General features: G+C 45.0%; 1 protein-coding gene across 9 annotated transcripts in view; it reads left to right on the top strand.

The window, feature by feature from the left end:
• Positions 1-2704: 2704 nt before the first annotated feature.
• Positions 2705-27238, top strand: part of LOC133958692 (rho guanine nucleotide exchange factor 9) — a 44260-nt gene continuing 19726 nt past the window's right edge. For 2 of the 9 annotated variants that reach the window (XM_062393607.1, XM_062393609.1), the window contains exons 1-4: positions 2705-3002; positions 4337-6019; positions 8643-8769; positions 8870-8976. In XM_062393607.1, the coding sequence (XP_062249591.1) occupies positions 4415-6019; positions 8643-8769; positions 8870-8976 (1839 nt within the window). In that variant the 5' untranslated portion in view covers positions 2705-3002; positions 4337-4414. Of the gene's footprint in view, positions 3003-4336; positions 6020-6041; positions 7864-8642; positions 8770-8869; positions 8977-22393; positions 22658-22687; positions 23119-24777; positions 24910-27238 lie in introns of those variants that run through there. The other 7 variants (XM_062393608.1, XM_062393611.1, XM_062393614.1 and 4 more) reach the window with 7 other exon arrangements.

Below are 27238 nucleotides of genomic sequence, written 5' to 3'. Positions count from 1 at the left end.
GGCAGGATGAGTGTGTGCGTGTTTTTGTGTGTGAGTGTGTGTGTGTGTGGGTGTCTGTGTGTGTTTGTGTTCTAGGGGGATAGTGCCATATGCAGCCAGGCCGGGGAAGTATGCAGGTCAGTGCTGAGGGAATGTCAGGAATGTCAGTGAAATTCAAACTCTCTTGGTCCACTGCAGGCACACACACTACCTGGGCATACTTCATACCAAAAGTGGGCAGAAATTTTAATTTATGTGTGGTCATGTGCCAGGGTACTTTAACTTGCCAGTGTATTAGGAGCCATAGTGTATACATGCTCCCTCTATGGACACATGGACATGCAGCAATGTTGCAGTGTTTTAGCCTTGATGGCCCCAAACACCTGCAAACGTAAAATTGACTGAAATCCCAGCTGTTCTCACACCAGTTACACCTCCCGGGTTCAGTTCCCAGGCTTTAGTAAGCCTTTCATTTGATATCACAACATATCTGCCTCCCCCTCCCTCCCTCCCGCCCTGTCTGGCCGGCTTTTTCACAGCAGCCTGTTTTCACTCTGCAGCTTCTGACAAAGACTGGTGAAATAATTACAGCTGGGCCCTAAAGTGAGTGTTTGTCTCCAGTAATCTCCACCAAAACCCAGCCCGGTGGGGACCGTGTCATAGGAAGAGGAGGAAGAGGCCGATTGTTCTGCAGACGTGAAGCCGGCGATGACATCATTTCAAAAAGGAGCTCTGTTCACGGCGTGTTCCAACACTCGCCGTGAACAGAGGCATGAAAAACGTGAACTCGTCGTAACATCCACAGCTCGCCAGACATCAACAAGAACTTATCATTTCAGACATATGGCACATGGTCGAGAGGGCATAAATCTGTAATCTCCTCTACCGCCATTCATCGCTCTCTCTCTCTCTCTCTCTCTCTCTCTCTTCCCTCTCGTGCTTTCTGTCCTTCACACGAAATGTTTGGATGAATATATTTCCCAAAGATAAGAGGTTGTCTGAATAAACCAGATCTGAACTGAAACATTTTTGGAGCGTTTGAGCCAGGATGTCTTTTGTGATGGGGGGAGGATGGCAGGAAGACTGCTTGGGGTTCTGAGGAAGTGAGCGAGTAAGGGGGGGGGGGAGAGAAAATGAGGGAAGGGAAGTGAAGGAGAGTAGCAAACAGCGAGTCAACGCAAAACAATGAGGACGAGTGGCAGGACAAACGAGGAATGACAGACATTAAGGTCTGAAATGGGCCAATATATAGGTGTATGTGTGTGTATGAATAAAAAAAAAACAAGCTTATTAGGTCTGACTACGAAGGCAGACGCTCCATCAGAGGAAGAGGTCATTTGAAGATGAGGCTGCTGTAATTCACAGTGACAGTCGCGGATGAGTTATGGGGCGGTGTGTACGTCACCATTGTTGCTTCTACTACGACTACTCCTACAGCCTCAAGTGCCGAGAGCCGCTGCACGCAGAGGGCCAGCGAGGGGAGAGCGGCTCCACGGGCGAGCAAGGGAAGCGTGGACACATCGAGATATTTACATACAGTCAGACAGACTTCCTGGCATTGTCAGCCTGAGAGCGTTGATGTCAGATCCACTCCTTCCTGCGCAGAAGGGAGAAACGCCACGAGATGACAATGGGCCCGAAACAGGACAAAGAGGAAATGTTTAAATTTAGGCCCCTTCGTCCACCGTCTCCTCTTTCACGGCCATGGAGCTGTGGAGCTGTGGAGCTGTTTGGTTTTTGTGAATTCCTTCAGTCGCCCCCCCTCCTCGACAAACTCCCTCTCCCCATTGTGCCATTTCAATAGAAGGATTTTCACATTCAACGCAAATCCCAAAGGAGGATCAGCTAGAGAGACCAGAGTTCAGTCAATCATTTGTATTCACCGATGTTCCCTTAGAAATAATAAGTGCTTCCCCATAAATACACACACAGCAAAAATTGTACGCTAAATATACTGTATGCTATAATGGCTCTGGAAATTTGCCCTTTGAATTTTAAATAGGATTAAAAATACCGGAAACAACTGGAGATAAAGTAATTTGGTTATGTCAACTTTCCTGTAAGGTTGCTTTGTCTAAAGACACTTTGAATTCAGTATTGCATTTAGTGTGTGTGTGAATGTGTGTGTTTTGTTTACCTCTTGAGAACCTTTTCCAGCATTAAACTTTGATCTTGTCAGGACCAGTAGACATCCTGGGGACCAAAGTCTGTAAGAATGAGGTTAGGGACAAAGTTTTGGTTAAACGCTGTCCACAATCAACGGATCAAAGAGAACATTTTGGTCAGTCTTTACAACTTCAAGAAGATTAGGACTTGAAGATTAAGACTTGGTTTTAAAGATAGGGTTAGAATCAGGCTAGTTGTGATGGTTAAGCTTAGGGTAAGGGTTAGGTTGGGGTTCAAATGAGTGCTACAAGCCCACAGACACAGGTGAGGCAGCGCAGGCAAGTTCTATGAAAATGGGGTTAGCTATAATAATCTGAACAAATCCAAATGTTTATAAAAGTGCTAAAACGTCAAGTTCTGTTGTGGCAGTATAGGGTGAGGGAGTCAGGGCATGCATTCTGCCAATGAGTGTCCTCACTAAGATAGAAGGGCGTGTGAGTGTGTATGTTTGTGTGTGAGTGTGTATGTTTGTGTGTGTGTGTGTGTGTGTGTGTGTGTGTGTGCGTGCGTGTGTGTGTGTGTGTGTGTGTGTGTGTGTGCGGGAGTGTGTGTCTGTGGGACTCTATCCCAGATCAGTGTCTCGGGTCTGCAGCAGCTCGCAGGGCAAGAGTTCACCGGTCTGTCGCTAACTTACCCGGGGAGTTTCTCTCAGTTTGACGAGAGCTCCGCCGAGTTTACAGCTGAACACATGTGATCAAGGAAGGAGTAGCGCTCCGCAACACAACTCCACACTTCACCCATGGATAGAAGTTAAAGCCTCTGAGGAACACCGGATAAGTTACAGGCGGAGGTTTCACTCACTGTAGGGACGGACGGGCAGCGGCGATGCCCGTTTAACCGGAGGAAGATTCCTGACGGTGAGTTTACAGCTTTAATCTCAAAGTTGAACCGGATACATGAGCGACAGTTTAGTTTTTAATGAGCTCAACTTCGTACGCAAGTTTAGGAAGTCACTGAATATTAACGCGTAACGCGTGCGTGCTGTTAATCTGTCATTTAAAAACGTTAACTACGTTCTAAATAAGCCATTAATGAATAACCTTCAAGCGACTCATCCAACCTGCTGCGACGTTAACGTTCATTTTTATTGACGCCATAACAAAAAATGAAAGGTATGACGCCCAGCCCAAGTGGAGGTTGGTAGATATCTGTCAGAGCGACCGTTGCTTTGAAGTGACTTTGAGGTTTTATATGGAAACAAGAGCTAACGCTGTGTCACACTGTATATTTCGCCTGTGGAAGCCAAATAACAAAAATATATTGATGTTTTATGTGTAATTGAGTTACTTATATCTATACCCAGCAGTCTATTTTAATCTATAAAACAAATCCCACTCAAGGTAATGGAATAACTGGAGTGTTGTTTAAGGACACCAAATTTAATATTTACATGATAAAAAAAGAGCAACTATATGTGGTTAGAGCCTCTCATCCCTCAATAAATATATTTTGTTATCAAATAAGTGCTGTCTTTTAATAATATGATAAAAAGGCTTATCAGTTAAAAAAACACAGACGTGAAATTGTGACATTCTAGAAAAAAAGGCCAGCCTAATGGAGGCACATCCTTACTGGTGATGTCAGGCACCAACAAAGATGGATGCTGAAGGGCCCAAATTACACAAGATGCTGCAGCACATTAAAGGGATTATGAAATGTGTGTGTGTGTGTGTGGGGGGGGAATTAACATGTGGTAGTGCAGCTCCTTGCCCAGCATCTTCTTCCTCAGAGGGCGCTTATCTGAGCTGTGATGATGTCACAGCCGGAGCAGGCCTGAAATAACCAGACGTCTCTGTAGCGAGCGTTTCCATGGCAACGTAGCCTCCGTATTTAAATGGCGGAAGGGGGACTGTGTCTCAAGTAATAACTTTGGATAATGTGGATCAAATATTAGGCAAGAGGAGGTGGTGGTGTGGGGGGGGGGGGGGGTATTGGCTGTTTGTTGACTCATGGTACAAAATCCATGTCAGAGAGTCACGAAATGAGAGCTTTAATGTTTTCAGCCGTTTTGAATAACGCTTCTTATCTCACCCCTGAACATTTTACCGATGTAAAGATTTTTCAGACCTACCACTCTGAATGTTTATTGTAAGGTGGTTTGCATTTCTGACAGAATGGACCTGATACAAAATGACAAGGCCGTCAGTTTATCGTCAACGCACTGATTTAAAATGTGGTTTTGTTTCTCCAGGTGTTTGACAGAGCGTGAGAGCAGCCCGAGACATGATGTCCATTGGAGCTGATAGCTGACACTGTAGCATGAGAGAGGATGGAGCAGACAGACAACCCTGCCCCTGAGAGCAACAACCCTAATGGGTTTGTCAACCGAGTGTTTAGTGTTTCTCTGGATGTGGAGAATGAGACGAGCAGTGTTTATATTCAGGAGCCTGGGCCAGTGCCTGCAGAGGGGCAGGGAGGGACCCAAGCTGCCTCTTCTCAGTCCCCTGTCAAGGACAGACAGGAGGTCAACCGGAGGCCCCGTGCCACGGGCGGCATCTGGAAGATCTTGAATCGAAAGAGAGCTATGTCCGAGCTGGAGAGGCGACCCCACTCCATGATCTTGCCCGGGGAGGCTTTCATCCCTAAACTCTCATTTGCTGACAAAGTTCGCTCCTTCAAGAAGCTCAAGTCGCCCTCTGTTTTCAGGGGGAAGGCAGGGAAACTGTCAACAGCCAGGTTCGGCAGCTCGTTTGTTGACGAGGAGTCTTTCTGTGGGGACATTGGCACTCCACAGCAGTCCAGTAGGGGCACGCTTCGACACCGTGGCAAGCGGCACTCGTATGCTGGCTACACTGGTGAATTTGACTGCTCGTTTGAAGATATTGACCTCTCAGCTACTTTGGACAGGCATCAGCCCACTGTGACAGGAGAGGCTGTGACTCAGAATGGTTGTAAATCATCTGAAAGAGTTTCCTATACCAAGAGAAGCCACAACAACTCAAACAACTGTAACAAAACAGCTTCAGGCTATGAAGAGCCCAGCATCAAGGGGAGCCTGCGCAACCACCAGGGGAGAGGGAGGAGGCAAAAAGATGTGTGGAGTTACCTGAGGAGGATTTCTCTTCTGGGGAAGGCTAACCCTGTTTACTCAGAGAGCTTTGACTCTGAACTCCCCTCTCTGGACAAAACCATCGACTCAGACTATGGCTCTGTAGACTTTGAGATTGTCAGAGACTTGCAACCTCCGCCCCCGAAACACTCTGACACCAAGGGGCACTTTGGTGGCCTGTTCAAGTTTTTCAACAGCGTAGCAGAGACGGCCAGAAAATGGCGGACGACATCTCGTTCCTTTTCGCCTCCAGAGGGAGAGGCGACTCCGATGAGCTCCCCGCGGGCTCCACCGCGCACAGTGGACAACATTCACAGTGTGTCCCTGACGCTTCACAGCGAAGGACTTCCAACATCCCAGCCTAACCCGTCGTCACCAGTGAACACTAAATCCTCACACTCCAGTTGCTTTGAAAGCGATTCTACAGTGCCTGCGACAGGGGGACGATCCCCTAAGGTGGTCCTGAAAGCCTCCAGGGCATGCTCAAGATCTCAAGCTGTCAATGGCCTCCAGAGCTCTGAGGGTACAGACAAACATATGGATGGAGAGGCAAACCACACGTCCACAGCCATAGTAGAGAATCACATCCCTCAGTCATGTCCAAACACAGAGTCTAAATACGTAACAGGGGTTAAAAGAGATCCATCACCCTGTCTCTGTCAAGAGGAAAAGGTAGAGGGACAGACAGGAAATGAACAGGATTCCAAGGATGCTCCACCTGTCTCCCACCAGATACAGGAAGTGAATGTGCAATCACAACAAGGTGATAAAGAGAGTACAACCAATAGCGTGCCTGCATCAGATTCCACAGAGGAAATATTCAAGGTATGTAACTTTAAATAGAAAATGAGCTGCATTAATTAACAGCCAGAGCATTTCAATAAACACATTCGGTAAATAAGTCAGTTATGTGTATTGCCAAACTGCTGTTGTGTTTCCTGTGTAAGAAAATAATATTTACCTCACATTTGAATGCTATAACCACATTTCATTGCAGGCTCTTTCAACATCATTAACATCCCCATAGGCATGCATCATGTAATTATTGCCTAAATGCTCAAACTATCATTTATGTAACTGTTTTAACCAGCATCATTAAATTGCTTCTTAAATTCATCAACCCCAAACTAAAAAAAATCAGAGCTGGGTATCAGAGCTGTTACTCATGATTTAAGTTCTAGGTGTGGTTCAGTAAATGCCAGGGAGAAACTAACATGCCAGCCTGTGAGGACTTGAAATGGGCACCTACTCTACAGTTGTCCTGTTGCCCCATCTGTTGGAGAGAAGAGGAAATAGTCCGTGGTCACAATGGCGGACGACATGGAGCTGGAGCAGTTTGTCCTTTCCTGCTAAGTCGGCCTCCTGTAGCATGCAAGGAAACCCGATTTCCCACAGAGCCGGCTGTATGTGACCCGCGGTAGCCCTGGAGCTCCATGACGTCTGAGCTACATGACGACACCTTTCCCCTCTCACTCCAGTGGAGGCATTAGTCATCTTCCTCCTAGTCACAACAACGAGTCAGGACATGTTTGCCCTGACTGCTAATGACTAAATGAGATGTGACATCTGAATACTCAGCACACTTTTAGTAAGGGTCTATTATGCAACGGGGGTGTGATTGTTTTGGTTGAGGTGCTTATGTGCAGTTTTACCATAATTTATGAGAAGTGACGGCACCAGGAAAATCCTCCTCCATTATCACAGACTGTTTACAAATCAAATTCAACCAAATTACAAACCAGTTGTATTTATTTCATCTTCATTGAAATTTCACAATAACTAGAAGTACTACTCAGTGGAGCGCATACCTCCATCAAGGCCCAACTGTCACCTTAAATTCAATCAAATAGCACAAATTCACTCATAGATGCCAGTCCTCAAAATATGCCAGATGTTTTTCATAGATCTTTCATCAAGATCTTTGAATATTTTTGAATATAAAGTTAAACTGCACACAGAGAGCACTCATAGGCCCAAATGTCTCCTTGCGAAACCACATTTACTTTAAATTCACTAGACCTGGATTTTTATTCTCATCCGCACCAAATTGCATTTTTCAGCAAGATATTATATGGAAAGACGCCCCATCTCACAATGTTAAAGGAAGGGAAATGATGCCTGGAATAAAAGTTCTTCCGCGTTCAATCCACAAACGTAACGAAAACACAAGAGGTAATCAAATCGCGGTATTATCACTAGTCCCATGCGAAATTACTGAATAGAAATGCTCAATATTTTTTGTTGAATCCATAGAGGTATTCCTCCCAATTTCTTGCACAAGAAATGCTTTGTTGCAAACTGCTGAGTGTCTGTGCCAATCACAGCTGTGTGAGCAGATTGCCGGCCAGACAGGCTGCAGTGCAAGACAGCCGGGCTCGGCCGTTCCCCACTCTAGCACAGAGAGGACCTCTGTACATCTCAAGCTCCCCCGCCCTCGTCCTCGTCCTCGCCCGGCCTCGGCTGTCCTGGACCTCGGGAGGCCCAACCACGACCGAGATCTCTACAGCCACTACACCGAGGTGGGATCCCTGTGTCGGCGGAGACGCAGGCCTGCTCCCACCACGCAACATTCCCCGGGGCAGAGACGGGTGGCCGCTCGCTCCAGGCCCTGCTCTGTCATAGAGACCAGTGTTACTAGGGAGACGCAGTCCATGGAGATGCACCACAGAGTAAGATGCCAAAGAGCAAACACAGGCATTCATGCATCGCTGAAAGCAAACGCACAAACACTGGCACAACGGCGGCAAATAAGTAGTCCCACAAATATCCAAATACACATTTTACACTGACTCATACATCACATCCCGATGTTGCAATAAATCAAAGTAGAAGCACAGAGTTTCACTTGTAGTCTACAGCAAATCGCCGATAAATACAACCCAAGCCCATAATGAATCACACACACACACACTACGGACTTTGAAGGGCGGCCCAGTGCTAACCCAGTATTTATACTCTGCTTACTGTTAACTGCAACAATGCGTGCATGCTCTGGCCCATTTATAGAGGCCTGTATTTCTGGACTCTGAATGCCGCTTTTCCATCAGCTCACTTCCCCCTCTCCCTCTCTCGGTTTCTTCTCCCCTTCTCACACTCTTTCTTTCCGTCTCTGTGGCCTCTCTTTCTCTCACTCGCTCACTCTCAGTCTCTCTCTGTGGCCAATTTTCTGCCTCGTCGCTCCCATAAGCTCTACCTCACATTGCCCTAACTCAGAGTCAGTTCATTTTAACCTGAGAGGCCGCCTGGTTGGCATGATGTATGGTCTCATGATCTGCTGCAGGGCATGCACACACTGACCGATGCACCAGAATAGACTAGCTGAATGTGAAATACTTTAATTCGCTGCAAAAAAGGGGGACAAGGCAGCAAGATTTTTTTTATTGTGAAGGGCAGAGGAGTTTGTGCATTTAGAATCGAGGATATGCCCTAACTACTCAGTCCCCTTCAGGCCTTGTCTCGCCCCCCGGGTGTGTCACCATTAGAGCCCCCACTTCGGGCATCTCTCCAGCGGTGCAGCTCTCTGCCGCTTTCCCCCCGCACACTCACGGCCTTGGCGAGGCTGCTGCCTCACTCAGGTACTATTTGACTTTTTATCTTGTTTTACAACAAATATGCAAGCTAGTGATTGACATGGATTTGTTAATTTGATTACCTGTCTGCGTGTCTGCCGAGCAGATATGGGTCAGTTGTCATCTTCGGTGCGTTTGCGCTCTGGAGACTCCGGGAGCTGCAGGAGGAGGAGGCTGTTGAGACCTGGCTCAGAACCACTGCAGGTCAACATGGTGAGTTGCATGGTCCCACACACACACACACACATTTACAGATCGACCAAGTCACTGCTTTTACCCTATATTAATACTGTAGAACCCTGTGTATATGATATAAGGTATACTTGCCACATTGAGTTTGTTCGCCTGATGGAAACGTGAGCAGATGTGAGATAATAGGACGATAGCCTTTCACTGATACTACTAATTTGGAGATGACAGAGTGCTGGTCAGTGCTCCTTCAGATAATGAAGGAACTGATCCATGAAGACGGCGGCCATGTGGATTAATGTCATCCATTACTCTTAGGCCATTACTCATCCTGAGTTATCCGGAACACCTAGCATTTCTGCTGATTTTATTTATCTGATGAGAGCGCGTGAAGCAGCAGAAGGTTGTGTGTGCGTGGGGGGGGCTAACGTCATATCATTGCGATATATACCTGGTGTGCTGTGAGAAGTGTAACAGGGGGCTTTGTGGGTTGTGTGAAATTAGCTTCAGATTACGTTGGTGTAAAACTACTCAGGAAGTGAAACCAGGCATTTCAGAATCTGCGCTTTGATGTGCAAGTGGCCTCCAGGGGTTTCCAGTGGAGGGAGATGCAGAGTTCTTCTGAAGCATCCTGACGTGCTAGTGAACATTTGGGGGGGGGGGGGTGTCCGACATCTTTTGCTGCCGAACTGCGATGCTGTTTACATTGAATATTCACTTAGAACTGGCATCCACTAGAAATGGGGCACAATTATATAAAGTTCAAAATGATGGTTTGATATCAATAAATGCTAAGATAAATGTCACACTATTATAATGTTGATTTTAAAGACTGAGTTTGGTTCCTGATACAAGGCTATGGGTTTAAACCCTTGAGAAAACAGGAAAACATTTGAAACATCTGAGGTCGATCAGTTCTGTTTTACACCTCCTCCCTGTGCTTGCCCAATGCATAAGTATTTCATCTTTATACATACTAAACTTAAAATTGTTATATTGCAATCTATGGTTCATCAAAAAGCATCATATAGATGTTTTATAGCACATTTCATTCAGAAATATAAATACACAATAAAGGTAGAGAGTGTTACTTTCCAAATAAAGTATTTAAGAATAAAATGATCAGTGTTACCTAAACAATGAATATACATAGTGGTGTCAAGACATGTGGACAGGGCTCATGTTTTCTACAACAGACTCAAATTCTAACAGTTTCAAAGGAGTCAGCAAGGATTTACCACAACGTCTGAGGTACAATCAGTAGTTTTGAATCACGAGCTCCGGGCTTCCAGCGCTGGCACATTCTTTGCATTCGAATCTTAGCAAACTGTGTCTTTGAAGAGGTGATACTATACCGCATTCAGACTGCGATTATGATTTGTTTATTCTTGCCGGTCGAAATAGTGTTTGTGAGCCATCGCATTTTGTTGCCATGACACTCGCTGGCTCCTGTTCATCTTCTTGCTTCTATCTTTAGGCAGCCTTTTTAAGTGTGAGCTAAATGGAGAAAGTGTGTGGGTGAGAGAGAGAAAAGGGGTGGGAGAGAAACAGAGAGGGGAAGAGAGATGCTCCCTTTGTGTGTGTGCGTGAACCTGTATGTGTGTGCACTTTTGTGTCATGGCCCTCCCCTGGGGTAGGGAACGTGGACACATAACACTGGAAATGCTGTGTGTGTGTTTGAATGGCGAGGGAAGTTCATTGGTAGCGAGCTCAGATGGTGGGATTCGTGAGTGCATCTTGAGCATTGAGGTAGCAAATATATATATTTATGTCTATACAATCCTTAAATGCACAATATGACCTGACTTGTTAGCGCAGTTGTAGTGTTGTAATATCGATGGACGGTGCTTCCAAATGAAATCTGTGTGTTGCTGTCTGATTGCTGGTAAGTCATGCCTTGTTTATTTGGTGCTGGTTCTCACATCAGGATGGAATCTGCTCTTTGTGATGGAGCCGTGTACGTTACAGTCGTCTTATTAGGAAGACGACTGGAGCCTAGAGGCCGCAGGCAGAGAGAACGTATTCTCACTGCAGTGGATTAACAGCTAATGCTGACGCCTCTCTTCTCCCTTTCATTTAAATGGTTTCTCTCTCCCAGCCACTGCCCTCCTCTTCTTCTCTTCTGTTCTGTTCTGTTCTGTTCTGTTCTGTTCTCTTCTGTTCTCTTCTGTTCTCTTCTCTTCTCTTCTCTTCTCTTCTCTTCTCTTCTCTTCTCTCCTCTCCCCTCCTCTCCTCTCCTCTCCTCTCCTCTCCTCCTCTCCTCTTTGTTAATTCCTATGCAGATGAGAGGACAGTTTCCTGCGTGTTACTAATGCTGTGCCCGAAGCTCTGCTGTCAACTTGTCAGAAGGGTGGGGGACTGTCTTATTAAGTGCTTCATGCAGCTTAAGAGTTTCAACAGAAATCATATATGATTAAGTTTGGGCCAACCTGGGTCGGCCTGGTCATAATCACATTATGCAATGCCATCTATTTATTATGAACGCATGAGTCAGCAGGCAGTGGCTATTTGGGCGAATAGCAGGGCAGTGAGGAAAAAGGACAATGTTGAGTTGAACTTCTCACGCACACGCTTTGATACACACGTGGGGAGCACCGGCCCTTATACGGTAATTCCACCACGTAGATTCTGTTTGTATGTGCATCCTCTGTATGATACACCCTCCTCATAGCACTCACACACTTCACACGCTATTCTGAGTCACTGCAATAATGACTTCATCATTTGTGCGGGAAGGAAAAAACGCCGGCTGCTGATATCTCTGTCAAACGCCTTGTGATTGTGCGGCATTTTGTTTCACCCCGGGGTTTTATTTCAGAGCCCCGTGAGACAAAGCGTGGGAGTAGGTCTCCCTAAAAATAACTGCATGTATGTACAGTTTGCACTCTGAGCCACAGGTGACCTAGAATCCTTCATCCTCCCTCTGCCCGGGTGCAGGCGCGTAACTGCTGTGACTTACTTGCAGCCACCAGTTAATGCTGTTTTGAAGGATGCGGTGGCCTCTGATAAATAGTCGGTGCCTGACTGAATCTGAGCAGGTGGCTGTGACAGAGCCTCCCTAGGCCTGTTTCTTCCAAAGAAGGGGTTTGTGCCTGTCAGGTGTGAGTATGTGTATTGTTGTTGCTGTTGATGGTGTATGCATGAGCGTGCGACTCCATGCTTATGTGCTACATGTTTTTGCGTGTCTGTGTGTGTTATGGGAGAGAGAGACGGAGAGGCTCAGGGCCTTTTCTCTTATGTAACTGTTGAGAGGGTTTCCTTTGCTCCCTGCAAAAGCCATTTCCACTTTTATTTCAGAAGGCTGCATGTTCACTGGAGGAACAGGGCTGCCTGTTAATTATCTGACTCACTGGTGTATCCTGTTTTACAGTATGATACGCTGCGCTTTGCCAGATCATGCATGCCCGTGCAGGTGCAAATCTGTGTTTGTGCTTTTTTTTGGGAGAACATTCTTTTTCATACCTCATCTGGGCCAGTATCTCTATCCTTCCATCATCACTCAAAGCATGTTGTGCTGCTGCCACTGGAGGACAGTGGGGGAAATATTGGTGGATGGTTTAATGTCACAACATGCACAGATCTCTGTTTTGAGACTGTTTTCAGGCCCAGGGGTCTCCAGCGCTTGTTATCCAGCATCAGTTGTATCGTTTATGATAGTTCTCCCAGGGTGCTTACTGCTTAGATAGTTTTACCCACAGTCATCAGTTTCCTTTGTTTGGGATAAACGCTGTTTATTTTCATGGCAATTTGACAGGTTCATAAAAGGGATAAAGGTATTTTCTGATCTTAAGTCGACACAGAAGAATATCACCTTGTGCTAGGTAAAGGGATGACGCCTCATGAGCCTGTGGGATTTCTTCCAGAAAAAAAACCACAAGCTCAGATGTGATGCAGTATTTCCGTGTATTATTTCCACTGATAACTTTCACTGCGGACATTATTGATGACAACGTGTACTCTTTACTGAACAAAAATGTTTGCTTGAAATTGTACATTTCCATTTCTCAGAATTACCTATTCACAGAACAATAGAATGGAGGCGATGTAGCCCTTCTCTTTCCCATGTTTAATGGTCCTTGACTTCTTCCCATATTCATATTTTTCAGTCATATTTGCAATATCATTGTATGTAAACTATTGTGCATATTTATGATATGGGTACAAACAATGAAACTTAAGAATTCTGCTGTTGAAATCTGGCACTTAACTGAGTGATTTACTGACGGCATCAGATCTGTCTTGTGCCACGCCAAGGCCAAAGCATTCCACACAGGAGATCTACTAACATAAACCGCAGTTTGTCAATATGTCTACATGCAATCAAAAATGAATAATCACTTGGTCATTCCTTTACACTCGAACATATGTGGTTAGATCTTATATGTACTCAACAATGTGACATTCAGGGTTAGACACAAAGGAAACCATGCAGGCAGGTGTTTACTCTCATTCATAATCCAATACATTATTCAGACCTGATTAGAGGTTGTCATCTCGGTGCTTTGTCAACATACTGCTGATTTATGTTGACTGTTGTCTTGAGGATCATCTGTGACTTATATTATTGTTTTCCGTTTTTGTTTTTTTTAACTGAGCCGATTCAATCAAGGTTACTTGGGAAAAAAACCTACAAATAATGTATAGATTCATAATTTGCTTCTCATCCATTGTAGATCAAATGAGCTGTTGCCTCTACAGGGAAAGAAACAACTTTATCCCCAAAATGGAGCAGGCCATGGTAAAAACATTTAAACTGCAGACTTCAAAAGTTTGTGATCATAGTATGTTTTTTTTATTTGAGCAGATTTTTTTCGTTTATACTCTATAGTCTTGACCTTCTGACTTTTCAGTTTAGTCTGTAATTCTCCAGAAATGGAGTAGCTCAGGTTCAGAGGATCACTTCAAGCGTTCACCTCAGAAAATATAATGTTTGAAAGACAAGAAGTTGGTGATATTGGTTGTAGCTAATACCATTATAATATTACAGTGGAAACAACTTTTACTAAAAGAACTGATTCATACATTTGTGCATTTAAATGGAAATGGTACTTTTTTTCATGACTTTCAGTAAGTTAATGAATACAATAACCGCATTAAAATCATGCTGACGTCCGCCGCACCCCCGTCGACAAACCAATCACTGTCAAGTACAGGTAGATGCAGGTCATGTAGGTGATGACGACACAACGTACGTAAGTCACACAAATATTAATTATTTTGCTCTGTAATTGCGATGTCAAACCAAAACTAATAGGATTATATGTAAACAATGGAAAACACAAAATCTTGTTCTGACAATGATCATCAAGGTACTAGGTCTCTAGACAACTACTGTAATCTAAATCTATATTAAATGAGTATTTCTTCTATGGCTAACATACGTAGCTCAAGCCATGGTCACTCTGTCTCTGCTCCGAAAAATGAGACAGAAGCAAACTGCCTATATTGTGCTCGGCTAGTTAGAATGTATCCTGCAGGCCTCTGTGAAAGATGGGCCGGATTTTTCTGGCAGCTGCCACTTCTTGTGTACATTATTTAGCTTAACTTTCTGCCTCTGACCTCCCTGGCTCGCTGCTACGCCACATGTGGCGTCAGAGAGAAAACCCTCCATCCACGTATTATGCAACCGCCTCGCTCCTTGCATTTCTTCCTTGTTCCCCCCTCTCCATCCGCCTCCCTTTCCTCCTGACCTCAGAGCTCATCCTCCCTCCCTCCATCACTTCCATCGCTGCTTTCTCCTCTCCTCAGATCCGGTTTTCTCTCCTGCTGGTCTATCTTTGCACCCTCACCTCGTCTCCCCTCTCCACTCATCTCCATCCATCCATCCCTCCCTCCAGGCATGTGAAACACCTGCTTCCTGTGGCCTGCTGTGTGTGTTTGTGCGTATGAGTATAAGAGTATGCACTTTTTTAGGTGCATTCATGCCAGTGAGCAGTCATATATTTTGGATGACAAGCTTGTTAGTGAATGTTTTAATGGCCAGCGGTATGTCAGGTGGAGTCTGTAAAGTCTTTGATGGGGAGGAATTGACCTATCAACAAGAAGTAAAGTGCTTAGAAACACAGAATGCCAAACAAGCCTGCGCCCCAATATCATTTTACTGCAGAGTTTTGCATTTCAATCCTCTGCTCTGCTTTTGAACTCTCGTGGGGTGGAAGCAGTGAGAATGTAAAATCATGCTCGCTCGCAGGGAGGACAGGTGGAGCTGTGGAGTTCTGTACCCACGCCCCTTCTTTTACAGTGAGTTTCACATCTATTGCATATAGTTGGCAGGGGTGAGTGTGCTCGTCATGGCCGACTGCAGTCTCTCAGACAATGTGACGAACGAGGATTCTAACAGGCATCGCATGTAAACGTAGCAGCCAGAGATCACAGGGAGGATGGGGAAGCACTGCTGCCCTTACCTCCCAGTGATTTGGGCCGCAGGTGGCTGACAGTGCTCTGATGAACGGTGACACTTGTGAGAACTCTCTGCACGCTCACAACCAGCACAGTACAAGTACAGGAAAGCCTCACTGGCTGAGGAAAGCCAACCAAACCCAGCACAGGTCATTAGTTGTTTAGCCTTCAGCTCAAATGACCAATCTGTGGGCTCTATTTAAGTACACACTGGCACGGATGCTGAACAGAAGCATGAATAAATAACAGACTGTGTTTTCAGACAATAGTCTTAATGCTTCAGTTTTGTTTCAGTTTTGAATAGTACAGAGTCGTCTGTGGGGAGCTTATTACAGTGTCAGTGTCTCTGCCGTTCAGCAGTGATACTGTTTTCTCACTACAGGGAAAGATTTTACAGATATGTGACCACACCTTCATCTAAAAGTAAAGTGAAACATATCTGAAAAACTTTTATCTTTTTTGTTAAAAATTGCCTTGTCGTCCCGATAGCGATCCATAAATGGAGTTGTCCAAAAGAAAAAAATTATAATAATGGTTATACAAGGATTCAACATGTTTACAAGGGATCCCTTTCATTTGTAAAAAAAATTGAAATGATATCGTTCATTCATTCATTCATTCCAAAATAACATTAAATGTGATGAATTAGTAATCACAAGGCCACCATACACAGACAAACAACTATTCACATTCACACCTACTGTATTAAGTTAGAGTCTCCAAATTAACGTAACCTCAATCTGCATATTTTTGGACTGTGAGATAAAGTTGTCATAAAACTTATGCAGACATGGGAGAATATGCAAACCCTTCTATTCAAACAACAGTGCTAACCACTGCTCTACTATACCATCAATATAAATATATATATAAATAAATATTTATATATATATATATATATAAACATAATAAAATATGAGATGGTAATGTATTGCACATTTAAGGACATTGCACTCATCATCTTTTTAAAAAATTGTTTAAAATACTTTCCCCCTACCACAAAAATATAATTCTCTAAGTAGCAGAGTACTGGCCAAGTTTCCTTCCTTTCAGTGTTGAAAACAGGTGACGTGTATTTTTCGATTAGCCTAAGATTAGCCTAGATTTGCCCTTATCTGAAATTCTGGCAGAGACTCTGTTTGTAGTTTCCCTACTCAAGTTGCCTGAGTACAGGCTGACATAAATAACACAGTCTCCAGAACACATTGTCAACAAGGAGTATTTCTCCTGAAGCCATTGGGTCTAGGAATGTTTGGTGATGTCTTTAACCCTCATTTCTCCAGCCTACTTGGCACAACCTCCCTCTGCGATCTCATCTATCTTAATCTATTTCTTAAATTCCTCTATGCTCTGACCCACTGACTCGTCTTCACACTGACAGCCAAATTGAGCTGAACGAATAAACAGCTGATGTCAGAACAATGGCGGCAACACTGTTTTCAGGAAAAGTCCAGAACCTTTATTTTTAGGGCAATTTGTGGCTGGAGGGCCGGGGAGGAAGCAGGAAGTCAGTGTGGTTGTTGTGGGGATGGGAGGGGAACAAAAGAAAAGCAGCAGACTGGAGGGGAAATGGGTGTGGAGGGTTTTGCCTCCCATTAGCCAAATACCTACTAACCACAAACAGTTGATTTGCTACCAGTGAATTTTGTAGGTTTATCCAAGCGGAAGACCTAGCTCGTTGGCTAATTGCCAGGAGAGTTGGGACTGACCTCAGAGCTCCAGTAATTAACAAGGAGTATGGTCAGCGTTCTTCCAAAGCAAATGCTGAAGTCAACCAACTCATTATATGGTACTTCTACACAGTCTGGTTGTTTAATGCATGGATTTCCAGAAGTATAATTTGAAGATACATTTCTGACCGGGTTTGAAATTAAGTTAAATTTGAAAAGCATGGAGGCTCTGGGATATTTTATGAAGCTTAGAGGTGTAAACACTGCTCCTCATATAGTTGTCAGTGTGGTTATTGTGGATTATACCAGTAGAACTGGACGACCGCCACCTTTAGTAGTATACTACAAAACTGTTATGAGTATCACCCTGAGGTATGAATTGGGATTCATTTTAGGACAATATTACAGTTGACCTTTTGACCTTTACCTCAACCTTGTTCAAGAAATGTTTTGTAGAGCAGCTTTGTACTCACATCTTTGACTGTAGTATCATTGACAGGCTATTGCAGATCACAGGAGGATGGAGTGAGTCCTGTTTGATGACATCAGATCGGCCTCTGCTGTTTGCAAATGATCTTCTGCCGTTGGCTTAATTGGAGCGTGCTATCTGATGTGCACTGGGGTCGTTCTCTCACAGGGAAACAAGGTCCCTATCGAGTGGAGAGTGGACGGCTGCTTCTGTGAAAAGAGTTCAGGGTCATTTTCACAAGAGAGGCCGAACAATGAGATTATGTGATTGACTGTCAATTTGGTTAGTCAGTTGTGCTGTGGCTGCAGTGATAGACATTATAAAAGACCCTGGTGATATGGAGAGGACACCACTACAACGTTAAGTTCACCATTTAATCCTTTTGACCCTAATCTGCATGTTGCAGGCTTGTGACAGAAATGCATTATCTCCAGAATACCCTGAGGAAAATTCTTGAAATGTGGGACATAATCTGGCTCAAGGATCAATTGATAACAATTTGGTGGTCAAATGTCAAGGTCACTCTGACCTCACATTTTTGGCCAAAGAGCAATAATTCAGACACTCATTACAAAATACATGAATTACCTTTTATCAAATTCGGAATCAGAATCAGAAATACTGTGGAGTGTGGACATCGACAGACATCGGTTTAAACTGTACCAGGGCTGGTTGGAGAAGGCGTGAGGTGGTCATCATGTGTGATGCTGGATGTTCGATTGGATTTCATGACCCTGTGAGAACATTTTTAATTATATTTCTTTTAAGATTTCTTAATTTTTCACAGGCCATGGAAAGGTTGCCTGACAACAAAGGGTGTGTTGTTTTGCTATGTTTGAAGATGTTACCGAATGAGTAGCTTTTGAGTATCGAAGTATCTATCCCAGGGGTGGGCCAACTGTTTGACTCGCGGGCCACAATGGGTTCTTAAATTTGACAGAGGGGCCGGGCCAGGACCAGATGGATGGAGTTTTTTTGTGAACTAATATAAATGACATGGAAAATGAAAAATCATTACATGAAAGGATTTGGCCTTTAACAAGTAGCAAAGCATTTATTTACAAGGCAATTTAACAAAAACCTTCAGAGAAAGGCTTGCTAGCCTTAGCTATTTCGAAAGCCACCAAAAAACTTGCCTTGGTAGTTGACTCTTGAATCGTAGTTTGGTGTACAGCCTTCGATTGGAATTCAGTGACAAAGTATTTTGTTGTCCACTCCGTGTTAAACACTCGGCACTCATTGTCCACTTTTCGTTTCCTTTATCCGCTCATCTACAGTAGGGCTAGATTTTAAGCTGGATTGATCTGTCCAAAAATCCAAGAGTCTCCCTACCCTGTCTAGTGCCCCTGAGCAAGGCACCTTACTCCCCCAACATCGGCTCCCCGAGCGCTGTACATGGTCGCTCACTGCTCTGTGTCCTGCACACAGATGGGTTAAATGCAGAGGTTAAATGTACCTACCTGCATGAGTGTGTAGTGCATGTATGTGCATGTGTTTGGTATAAATAAACATATCTTAATCTTAATCTTAAAGGGCAAAGCGAAAATGTAAAGAGAGATCATGTGCCCTTTCGAGCCCTATACACCACACTCCCGGTCAAATTTAATTTAGCTGACGCTTTTAAGTAAGTGCCATTCAAGTGCTACTAAGTTTCAAATTGGACAAGTTCCACAGGCCGTACTTTGCCCATGTCTGATATATCCCATAGGATTGATCCGCCCACCCTTGGTATGAAGGCCCATATCTGATGGTAATATTGTGATTTTGATATTAAGTAACTCTTCTCAGATAATAAGTCATTATTTTAAGTTGGTAGATCAATACTATGAAAATATTTCTCTACAGATTTTTTTTTTAAAACTAAAGGGTACATATGGGCTTCCATAGTATAGACATTTTACATTAGTAAAAATCCCAGTTATAAAGTGATGATGCCCTCACAACACTAACCTCCCTGAGTAAAGGCATCCGTGCTTGTTGTTCACATCAGTTATATACAGTAAGACTATGTTCCATCTTATTTAACATGTGATCCTCTGCTGGTTGGGCATTTTCTCCCAGTTTTCCTGCATCTCTGCTGTATATGCATGAGTATATTAGCATTGGTGTCTGTGCAGATTTAGACTTTCAGATGTGACCTTTGTTGTCTAAATGTCAGGGAGATTGGAGAGGGAGCCCAGAGAGGTAGGGCAGGCTTATGTAATCTGCTCACACACATGCAAACACACTAGCACAGAAGGGGGGGGGTCGACGGCGAGGGGGTCTTGTTCGAGGACGGTTGTCATATCTCAGCTGTGATACCTCATACAGCGCTCTGCAACTCACTGAAAGCCGGGCTTTCAAGCCACTGCTTTTATCAGCATGTATGTACAGAAAGTGCCCAGGAAATTATTTATGGCTTTAAAAATACTGATATAGTGCATTGCTTCTGTCCTTTTCTTTTAAACTTATTCTGAGACCTTTTAATCCACCCCAAAGCTCTCAGCTGAATGTGAAGACACTGTGGTTCGGAGAGGGTGTGTGTGTGTCTGTGTGTGTGTCCTGGTCAGTTGCTGGCCGGTTTGGGATTGTGGAGACGGAACTGAACTAATTCTCTTGCATTAATTGTTTCTTTACGATGTTGTGCTCTTTCCACAACCGGAAACGCAGACACCAGGGCGAGTGCTGCGGGCCTGAGATGCAGTCATGAATAATACCACGTTTACCATAGGTATCACTGTGCACATGAAGGCCAAAGCGATGATGTGCATGCCAGTGGCAAACACGTGCATCGATGGGAACCGGGGTCATCTTATCCTCTCACTCACAAGTCCCTCACAACACTGAGCCTTAAAGGAATACCGCGCAGAAAACGATGTTCTCTATCGTCACATCCTGCATCTTTCCAACAGCAGTTTCATAGTGAGGTGTTTGAACATTTAGAGAAACTTAACAGAACACCCCTGAAGCACCCGCTTTGTCAATATCCATCCATATGCTCACTGTGATCCAGTAATCATAGCTTGCCAAAAGATATCAACCTGCAACTTCACTTGTTTAATGTTTCGGCCCTAAGCACAAAGATTGCCAAGAGCAACTAAAACCTGTTCATTTAGCCATATTGAGGTGGAAATGTGACGGTTTGGAAGTCATTGAGCATCTGGACGTACAGCTGCAGGAGCGGATTGGAGGTTTCAACTGACGTCCTCATTCTTTTATTTCTGCCATGATACTGGATTGGCCGTTATATTCTGTTGTTATCATCATGATTTCGAGGGGACTGTAGCCTCTGCTTTCTAATTGACCAGACAGTTCACAACAACCTGCAGCTTCAGTTTCCAATGTGACAACAGTGTAATCCATGTTGTTATGCCTACAGTGCGCATATTACCTCCGCCGAGGAGGTTATGTTTTCATCTGCATTTTTCTGTTTGTTGTTTGTTAAACCTCTTTTACACCAATTAGCGGATACACGCAGGTTTTTTAAACCAGCTAAAAAAGGACAATTGACGTCACCAACGTACTGACAACGGAGGCGCTCTCTCGCCTGATTGTCTTGCCATGCAGGTGTCATGTTTCCATTAGGGCCAATCGAATCCATTCCAATTGCAGACAAAAGCCAGGTATTAGTGGGTTGTTTGAAAAGTAAAAAGAGGGCTTTGGTTAGCAGGCGTACCTCAGTTTTGAGTAAATAATACAATATTCAGTAAAACCCGCAGTAAAGGGGAGCGTTGATAAGTTTACTCTTTAAGATCAGTTTTCAAGTTTCTTCTATTTTTTTTTCTTTCTGATTAATAACCTCGATGAAGTCCTCAGTGGAAAAAGTGACACACTTACACACAGCATGTTTTACAAACGGTCGGACTCCCGACTTGGGTGTTAACATAGATGAAGAGGGTCAAAACAAATTGTCAAGTTGGATTATGAAATTGTAGGATAAAGCATTTCTGGAACTTGACCTTTCCTTGGGATTGAGTCAAGATACAGCACCTTGACTTTATAACTCCTTCAATTGCATTGATTCTTTTTTATCAAATTGACATTTTGCAAGCCCCAATCATATTGTGTATTGAGCAAAGAAAATGTCTATTTTATATTGCAGCTTTACCCTGAATCCTGTGGACTTTAAACTACACACTTAATAGACAGTGATTTAATATTTAGTGGCCTACTTAATATTTCCCCTCCTTTCCCTCTGCTGCCCCAAATACAATCACATTTTCCTAACCCTTCTGTTGTGATACACTTACACATTTTTTCTGGAGCGGGTTTTATTAAAACCTGTTTTATTTTGTTCTTTTTGAAGTTGCTTCTGATTATTTCTTTTTTTTCTTTATCGTTGCCTGTTTCTGATTTGTTGGCATGCACTTTTGAGGGAATTATAGTTTTGTTTCAGTTGGCAAAGCTCTGTAGGCTATATAAATCGCAATGAATAATATTGGCGAGGAAAGTGTAATGATGACGTTATTTTTTATTAATTAAGGGTGTAATAAATAAAAAGTTCAGGTAATCCATCATTTCAGAATCAAACCACTGAAACAGAGATTCGAACTGGTTTGATGAAACATTCGCGATCCTGTTTATGGAAATTAAACACCTTAGTGACCGCTTGAAGCGACTGTGAGCCCCAGTGACGTGTGTGTAAATGAAGATCGGATCATCTGTGTTTGATTGATGGGCGGCCATGCACAGACACCCCGTGCCACTGATATTGTTAGACGGCCGTCCCTCTGAGGAGCGTGCATCCATTACTCGGACATTTATTCCCCTTCATCACAGCCTGTTAATGATAAATAATAAATCAGCGGGGCCCTGTGATATTTTTAGACGGGGTGGGAGATGAATGAGGTTATGGTCCTGGCCTCTGTGGGTCGATGGAAGAGAGGGGGGCCGGCGGTGCCCCTCCCCCGACTGTAGGTGATGGCTGCTGCCGGTGTGGTGTTGCGGCGGAGCGCTGATCAGTATTAATAGAGCACCGCCTCTCAGCCTCTCAGCCCATCTCCCTGGTCCCCCACTCACCGGAAGGCAGCTCGGCAGCTGCGACCAGCCTGCGCACAGCCTCCCTCTTGTTTTGCTTTGAGAATCTATTGGCCGAGAGTCGGTCGGTTTAAGGGGGAAGAGGCGAGAGCACCGGCAGGTGTTGACGAGCGCGGAGACATTGCGGTGCAGCCTGATGACGATGATGATGGTGAGGATGATGCATCTCTTCCCGTGCCTTTTTGAATTGCATCGCGTAGCGTGAAGAGGCAGCGGGGCATCGGGTGTTTTTCCTTTTTTTCCTCCCTTTCTCGCCCGTAATGGTGGATTTCTTGGTCGCTTTGAGGCTCCGTGTCTAGACCGGGGGGGAAGCTGAGTACCGCCCGTCACCGGGAGCGCACATCTCCGCGCACATCGGCCTGCAGCGCTGCGCCATGGCCTTGGACGTCCAGACTTGCGCGGTGTTCACGGTGATCGCGGTTCTGGTGCTTGTGAACGTGCTGTTGATGTTCATCCTCGGTACTCGTTAAATGGATCGGCGCTTGGGCCCCGGTACGCAGCGCAGCAGCGCACTCGCGCACGGAGGCAGAAGAGAGCAAGGCAGCGCGCGTTGGTCGAGAGCGGGGACACCCGGCGCTCCATCACGGCTACGCGTTGAAATGAATGACGTTGGTACAACATAATGTATTTCTGTTACCCCCACCCTCCCACCCCACCCCCACCTCCTCCCCAATCCCCCGTTATGTCTTGTGTCCTCTCACCGTGTGTGGTGTAGCTAGAGTGTTGTCTGGTGGTGCTCGTGCAGTGGTGCGGATACAGATCTGTGATGCTCTCATGCCTTTGCTGTGGTGACTGGAAATGCATATCCCCCCTGCATATACGTATGCCTGCCCCCACACTCCCCCGAGTCGAACTCCCTCTTTCCTCCATGTTGTATATTGTGGGTTACTGCGCATGGATTCATTTCATTCTATGATAATTCAGAAACTGATGGTGTGCTTTTTAACCACAGCCTACTGCTGCGTCAGGACTTGTTTTTCCCATTGTGTCCCACTGTAGCCACATCTACAATATGGCAGCTGATAGCCGAGCACTGATCTCCCCGCTGAGGTACAATGTGATATTTGTAGCGGGGAGGTGAGAAGCTTGTTCTGCTGATCACAGACTCTGGAGCGTTGTTGTAATCTCCTGTGAACAGTAACCAATAGTAATGCAGGTCTAGGCCTAATAAAAGGAGGGCCTCCATCACTCCAGGTTTCCCCCATTTTAGATGCAGCTAAACTCAGCTCCCATTTCACAGCCCATAACAATATCCTCGTTTCTCCCATTACGTCTGTCCCCGAAGCCCTCACACTGTTACACCTGCTTGCTAAATAGAGACTAATAGAAAGAAAATGGCATCAGGATACGTACATGTTTCTCAGATGAAAAGTGCTTCAAGGGAAAGGGCTTGTCAGATGGAGATAGAAATGTCCTTTTCTTCCACATGCACAGGCACAATCTAATAAAGGATTGGAGGCAGGTGTCATGAATGTTGAATGAATATCAGAAATAGATATTCTAAAAGCCTATCCCAGAGCTGTCCATGACTGTCCTATTTATAGTTATGGCAGGCTGGCTAGGATATGTGAACATACTGTATGTGCTCTCTCACGCTCCGGCTAAGTGCAGTGTTTTTTGTGTGTGTGTGCCTAGTTAAGAGGTAAATGTTGTACTGTAGGTGTAAAAAAGAACTGTTTGGCAGGTGCGTATTATGAACTTAGATACCTCCATCACATGCCACAGCATGTGGGCCGGTGTTTTCATCACCAGGGTACAAGGCATAAACGGCCCTCCTTGCAGGGACCCCCCCCACAGGGTTGCACATAGCATCACAACATTAGGTGCTGTAGAAGGTTATGGTTTATTTGGCTGGCAGTCACAACACAGCCCAAGGGATGTGCGTTCACATGTCAGCGTGTTGAGATAGTCTTGGATGGGTGCTATCTGTAGCTGCTCCTTGAATCTGAGTCCTGCACATGTCCCAGGTGTTCACATATTTGTATTCCCTCCAGGGCAGGTGCCTCCTAATAGAGTTCTGTTGAATGCTGTGCCGTCAGAAGTTTCAATGCGCGGCTGGTGTGTGTGCGAGCGAGACAAGAGTGTGTGAGCATGTGTGTGTGAGGATGTGTGCGTATTTCTCACCGGTTTCAGGCAGAGCATCTTTGATTGGCTCCCAGACTCAGGGTATAAGTGTATTACATAACGGGGTTGGCAGACACGGGGAGGACGGACCGCGAGACTCGCTCAGTGCGTCGGAAAGAGAAGCCTCTTTCTGGAATACAGCATCTTGTTACTCAACAGCCCTCACGGAGGATCGTCACCACGACCACTTCCAAACAAGGGGGGATTTAATTATCATGATCGTGTGAGCCGGACCTCTCCATGCATACCCTCTCCGAACAGTTACATGCCACAAACATGGTAAGGCTGGTGGAAGGCGTGTGTGCTTGCTCAGTGGTGCTGTAGGTGCTTTGGTGCAGCTGTGCTAGAGATAGACCGGGATGTTGGAATGCAGTGTGGCTGCCAGTGCAGTGAATGCTGATGTGTTGTGCTGCAAAGACAATATTAAGCCAGTGAATCAGATTTTCCTTCTTAAATATTTCCTTGTCAGTCACCATGTGCTGGATAGAGCATGAAACAGAAAGCATCGTCACATGTGTCCATGTGGGGGGAGAGATTCCTCTGCATTCATTTGCATTGACCCAAATACAGGTTTTTCGGTTGAAAGACCCTCTGATCTCCGATGCTGTAGCAGCCGTGTAACCATAACGATGACATAGGTCATTACATCTGGTGGACACACAGGTAATAATGAGCGTTGTGTGTGGCAACACTTCTTCTGCATGTGCGTGTCTGTGTGTATTCACTGTGTGATCAAAGTAGGTAGGAGCCAGTGCTCAGGCAGGAATTGGGGAGATTGATTATGTAAGGCTTTTAATTTATTCAGACGTGGAGAGGGAAAAGGGATGCAATGTATTGGAGAGGGCAGTGCTGATCTCATTAGGGAGATGGAGGGATGAGGGGAAGGAGAGGACTGAGCAAGGAGGAACATTGGCTGTGAATGGACCTCTCTCTCTCTCTCTCTCTCTCTCTCTCTCTCTCTCTCTCTCGTTCTCCTTCTCTCTCCGCCACTCTTTCTGTCTGTTGGCCATATTACAGGTGATTGATGGAGACTGGAGAGATTGTGCTTGGAGTGAATGGGGCTGAAAATGGTGTGGTGGTGGTGGGTGGATGGAGGGGGGTGCTGGGCCGTGTGCCAAGCCTCATCTGTTCTATGTGTGCTGTTTCAGACAGAGGTCCTGATGTCAGATGGTGCCGGTGGTTACTGCTGCGTTGTCCTATCCAGTTGTGCAATAACAAATGATTTGAGTCCAAATTCCTTTCCCTGAATCAAGAATCATTTTTGTAATCTTTTTGAGCACTGTTCGTTGGCCCCGTTTCCAAGGCAGCGTGGCACATGTTTTGCAATGATCCTTCTCTCTTCCTGTAGTTGGAGAGTTTTGAGATGTGTAAACCCAGGCTCTGGCCTTATGTGGTGCCCGATCGAGTCAACCTTCTCAGAGACAGCGTTGATCTAGAACCTGCCTGCAAAAGGAAACACTGCTGCGTTTTACACCAACGTGGAAATTTGGCATGCTAATAAGGGATATCACATTTATTCTGTGGTCACTCGGTGGCACGCAGAGACACTCGCACCTAAATCTGGAAATATTCTAGTGCCTCCTGAAGTGCCCTTGCCTCATCCCATCTTCTTGTCAATACCAGCGAAGCATCTGTCGCCATGACTACGGCTTTTCTTTCCCTTCCAGGCATGGACGTCCCTCCCTGCGTTCACTCCTCTGCCCCGATTGGCTTATATCCCCTGTAGCTGTCTCAATAAGCCATCAGGGAGGTATGCTTGTGTACAGGTTGAAGGGGGCAACGTAGCTGCTGAGTCTAAGAGCTTAGATCCTCATGGGGGGTTTCGGATGAATACCAGCAAACACACACACACTTTTTTTGCAAATATACTGCATCAGCAGGAAAGATGGTAGAGCATTTTTGTGCTGGAGTGATGGTGTGCATTTTAAAAAGGTTTTCTCATCTAGGGATTTTGTTTTATAACAGGCAACGCAGTCTTAAAATCACTGAGGGAAAACCTCACCAGTCACATGTAAAAAAGCAATAACTCTGGCTCAATATTAATATGCAAAAGCGAAGAACTCATTTCATGTCCGTACATGTGACAAAGCTGTCCCCCCGGCCTTTGATAACTCCTTACCTAGAGCCCAAGCAGCTCCTGTCAGGCTTGGTTAGCACTGGCTGCTCTACCCACAGCCCCAGGGACTGGATGCACGGTTAGCTCTGGACCGGAGAATGCTGATGAACACTACTTTGGAGAGAACAATTGGAACAAAGAGTTGGAGCTGTGCCACGGATACATACACAGGTTTACTGCATACAAAGTAAAAAAAAAAAAAAAGTGTGGCTGCACGTGCTGTGCTGTGTGTACACGTGTGAACGTCTCAGCTAAGTCCTCGGCATGATGGATAGTGGTGCTGCTTGGCAGATGGATGATGTCAGACTCAGGTCGCTGTCGGGAACATTGTCCACCGTCTTGTGTCCTTTAATGAGAACAACCTTTAGCCTCCTGAACTCCCGTAAAGAATACTGATCACCTCATAGGCCTCACACACCCAAGTACATGCACACAGTTGCACAATTTAAACATTTCTTCCCAGTGTCGCATGATTTCCACATTATTTATTCA

Source organism: Platichthys flesus, chromosome 8, assembly GCF_949316205.1.
Source record: "Platichthys flesus chromosome 8, fPlaFle2.1, whole genome shotgun sequence".
In the NCBI taxonomy this organism is placed as follows: Eukaryota; Metazoa; Chordata; class Actinopteri; order Pleuronectiformes; family Pleuronectidae; genus Platichthys; species Platichthys flesus.
Note: the sequence above shows the minus strand (reverse complement) of the source record. Positions and strands in the feature narration are given on the sequence as shown.